The 4,015-nt window shown below is 39.4% G+C and overlaps 2 protein-coding genes across 2 annotated transcripts in view; both read right to left on the bottom strand.

The window, feature by feature from the left end:
- The window catches only part of LOC118336560 (protein asteroid homolog 1-like), a 3,671-nt gene extending 2,500 nt beyond the window's left edge, over positions 1 to 1,171 (bottom strand). Inside the window, exons 1-2 of the mRNA XM_035673227.1 lie at positions 975 to 1,171; positions 18 to 255 (exon numbers count right to left, since the gene is read on the bottom strand). Coding sequence (XP_035529120.1) covers positions 18 to 255; positions 975 to 1,101 — 365 coding nt within the window. The 5' untranslated portion in view covers positions 1,102 to 1,171. The remainder of the gene's footprint in view (positions 1 to 17; positions 256 to 974) is intronic.
- A 1,563-nt stretch (positions 1,172 to 2,734) lies between these two features.
- LOC118336561 (protein asteroid homolog 1-like) overlaps positions 2,735 to 4,015 on the bottom strand; it is a 1,542-nt gene continuing 261 nt past the window's right edge. The window contains exons 2-4 of the mRNA XM_035673229.1: positions 3,926 to 4,010; positions 3,674 to 3,818; positions 2,735 to 3,446 (exon numbers count right to left, since the gene is read on the bottom strand). Of these exons, the coding sequence (XP_035529122.1) occupies positions 3,035 to 3,446; positions 3,674 to 3,818; positions 3,926 to 4,010 (642 nt within the window). The 3' untranslated portion in view covers positions 2,735 to 3,034. The remainder of the gene's footprint in view (positions 3,447 to 3,673; positions 3,819 to 3,925; positions 4,011 to 4,015) is intronic.

Here is a 4,015-nt window from a genome sequence, read left to right on the forward strand (position 1 = left end):
CCAGCGTCTGTTTGAACGTCAGCTCGGCCAGCTGTGGCAGGATATTCTGCTTCATGTCTCCCACCGCCGCTCGATGGGCTCTCTTCACTTTATCCTTGGCTCTGAGCGTTGTAGTTTCGACCTTCTTGCCGGTTAAGTCGGCGCCTCCATCCAGCACCACGTACGGTGTAACCCCGCAGTCTCTGAGGGCTTTGATGAACTTCTCAATCAGGTCCTCAAACGCAGCGTACTCCCCGCCACGATTCTGGTCCAGACCTGACCAATCAATAAACACAGTGAACACCACATTACTAACTACTTACCTAATGTAACAAGGAATTAAACCCGGAGGAGGGGCGCTGTATGTGGGCAAAGACTGAGACTAATTATATATAATGTATTTGTTAAAAAGCTGCTCGTATTTTGATGCATCATGGGATGTCTAAACCTAATTGTGTAACAGGATTAATTGTGCAGATGTAAGTTTAGTATTGTTTTTGTATCAGTGTCATCTTGGTTAGGTTGGTATCAGGTATTCCAGCTGGCAGGTGGAGGAAGAGAGAGGAGGGAGTGGACACAAACAGGTGTGTATGAGCTGGTTTAAGAGCGTTGTGTTTACAGCACATTCAAGTCACGGGGCAAACCAAGAAGTTGTTTAACTTGTTTGGATGGATTTTTACTTCATACACCCAAGTCGCTTTTAATAACCCAATTTTATATTTATACATAAACCTCTCTGCTGTGTGTATAACATCAACTGGTGTTTTTGCATAGATCAATTGCTGCTTTTACTTAAATAAAGTTATTAATATTTCTTCACCACTGTTCACAGGCTCATAAAAACTTCAAATGGATGTTTATTGCACCGACTTCATCCAGATAAGAGAGTTTGACTAACAGCTATAAAAAGTCTGATAAACAAAAAAATAATATTGAAATGTGTATAAAATCAGTTCTAGCTGTCAGAAAAGAGCCAAGCAGCACTTTGTTCCTACCTGAGTTGAAGTACAGCAGGTAGATCAGGTTGCAGCCGTCGATCACCAGCCGGCTCTTCCTGAACCGGACGTCCCGGTAGATCGTCCGGTGATTCTTGATCAAAGTGGCCAGACCTTGAACTCCCATCCTGAGTCTGATCCTGCTGAGGAGTCAGCAGCTGCTCTTATACTGAGTCTGTTTCTGTTTCCTTAAGTTTCACTTTTCTGACATCACCGTGTTAATAATTTGTATCCTAGCAGGTCATCACTAGACTCTGCAGGATTTCATTCTCCTTAAGAAAATGGAAAATATGACTATAAAGAAATGCAAGCCACCATCAGAGAGGGGTAGAGGACGCAGAGGTAGTAAACAAGCTTTATACGGACACTGTCTGTGATTGTGGTTAAACCATTTTACAATAAAGCACAGTATCAAAAATTAAAAAAAATTCCATAATGCTTTTGAGTTTTAAGTTTGATCTTAAAGGAAATTTATTATAAAACAGAATTTGTCCAGTAAACTGTTCAGTCTCAACAGTAAAAGTACAGAAGTATTTACAGCTTCATGTAATTAAAGTACTTTGTACTACAGGCAGTCCACTCTACATCTGTTTTAATGACCTTTACCATTAATTGACATGTACTTTAACGTGCCACCAGGGGGGCGATCAATATGTTATGGTGTCATCTTTTATACATTGACAGCATCTGTAAGGAAATCCTTTTTTTTATGATTTTATGTAACATTCTTAGCCTAAGTGCTTTTACACAACCGCACCCATATTTTCAAGTAGTTGGTGGAGATGCAATAGAGTTAATATCGGACTTTCATTCATCTGGGGTTCATATAAGTTAGCAAATAGCTAAACACTGTATAAAGAGATGATGTGTCAGATGTTTTTACATCTTGTTTTGCTGCCCCCAAGTGGCCAAAACATAATTAATGCAGGTTTAAAGGTATTAAATCATGTGTCTAATTAAATCATCATATTATTTACATTCTAAAGTCTCTGGAAATGTGGCTTAAAACAGTAAAAATGTATATATGATGGTTGTTATATAGTAGTTGAGTTTGTCATTAGCATTCATAAACATCTGAGTGAAATTAAACATTTAGAACTATTAGAAAGATGTAGGTCTAACTGACTAATTTCACTTTTATTCATATTTCTATCTGTACATATTCACAGGGGAAGTTTGAGTAGCAGAGTTTATTCACATCCTCAATTACAAAAACATGATAATTTAATAATAATAAACTTCAAAACAATCTTACAAAGTTCAGAAAATAGTTTTCTTTATGTTGTGACATTTGTATTTTCCCAGTTAAAACATTCAACTCTCAGTACCGGAGAAGTAAAACAAATTCAATCATCAAGAATTAAAACATTTTACAAAAGACTGAAAAAATCTTAATACACTGAACTCATCAGATCAACAGAGGAAAGATAATGTAAGCACTCTTTAACAAGCAGAGAATAAACATTAAATCAGACATTTTAAAACTATTTTTCACTTATTGAACAATGTTTTTGTGCACAGATAAAGCATGAAAGGTTTTAAATGTGTTGAAGGCAAAAACCCGGATATACGCTGAGTGTTTCTCTGTCCAAATTTAGCAGTGGTGGAAAATATTCAAAATATTCAGATACTTTACTCACATACATAAAAGTAGCAATACAACAAATCAAATCTGTACAGTAAAAACTACTTACAGGAAAAGTTAATCTTAGCTTGAAATAGCCTTCATGCAACCCGGGCACATAGATAACCAGGCAGAGGTTACAAGGCAGAGGTCAGTGCTGTCTATTTGATTTACATAATACTAACAATAATGTTATAATTAATATTGACTTTATTTCACACATTTATTTAAGTCCAATAATTTGACACTAACTGTGATTGTGTTTAAAGCTTGTTTAACTGCCCCCAAATAAATCATTAATGCAGCTTTAAAGGGATAAGTCCATGTATGTGTCTAATGAAATCCTGATTAATTACAAATTATTTTTCAACAGCACCACCAGTTTGCTTCTGATCCAGGACTGAAGTAAATCGGACGCTGAGCTTGTGGGCTGAGATCAGAGGAGGTCCACGCCCCTGCACTCCTCTTTGCGGGCCAGTTCAGGGTTTTTGCTCCGGTTGTTCCTTTCTTTAGCTTTGTATCGAGTTCTCAACAACACCAAATCATCCAGATGTATATCCTCCAGTGCTTTGACTGCACTTCTGACTTCAGTCGCAGCCTCCTCGTCATTGACTCCGTACAGCTGCTGCAGGTTGACGGTCAGGTCGTACAGCGACTGCCGCTGTCGAGCCGTTGACCTCTCCTGGGTCTTTGACGGCGTCGACGCCTCCTGAGCACGAAACTGGTGGATGGCAGCCAGCATGGTTTTGTACTGTTTCATACTTGAGCGATTATATTTCAGTAAGTGCTTTAATTTTCTTGTCCTCATGCGGTGGACCAGATGGTGGACCAACGTCCCCTCATACAACCTGGACAACATCAAGGACGAGATGGAGAAAAGCAGAAAGAGTTAAATAGAAATCCACAGAAATATATATGGATGAAAAGTTCCTTGCTGCTTTAAGTAACATTTTTAATACACAATTTTTACAGTGCGGTATAAATACTTTCACTTCAGATTAATCTGAATAATTCCTCCGTTACTGTGATAGCGTGTTGTTGTGATTTCAGCTAGCTCCAGCAGTCTTTCACTCACCGTGCGATCTGTGGTTCAGGTAACGGGAAGCCCAGCAGCTGGTTCAGGTGGATGCTGTCCTTGAGGCAGGCCTGCCACTGGTTGAAGGAGTGGACCACCCTCACATCCAGCTTCTGTTTACAGTATTCATTCTGAATCTGCAAAGCTGCAACAGATAACACATACAGGGTGAGCGTGTAATCGACTAACTGATCAGTCAATCAGCAGTCAGTTGGAAACCCAGATATTGTAGCCAGTGTTTGTGACTGATACCTGCTCTTTGTCTCAGGGCCTCTCCGTTACTCATTCCCAGCAGCAGCGCCTTCAGCAGACTCTCACCTGGAGGAGGCTGAGCTCTCTGCA

The sequence above is a fragment of the Morone saxatilis genome, unplaced genomic scaffold, assembly GCF_004916995.1.
Source record: "Morone saxatilis isolate NCDOM2014 unplaced genomic scaffold, NCSU_SB_2.0 Contig24, whole genome shotgun sequence".
Classification (NCBI taxonomy): Eukaryota; Metazoa; Chordata; class Actinopteri; family Moronidae; genus Morone; species Morone saxatilis.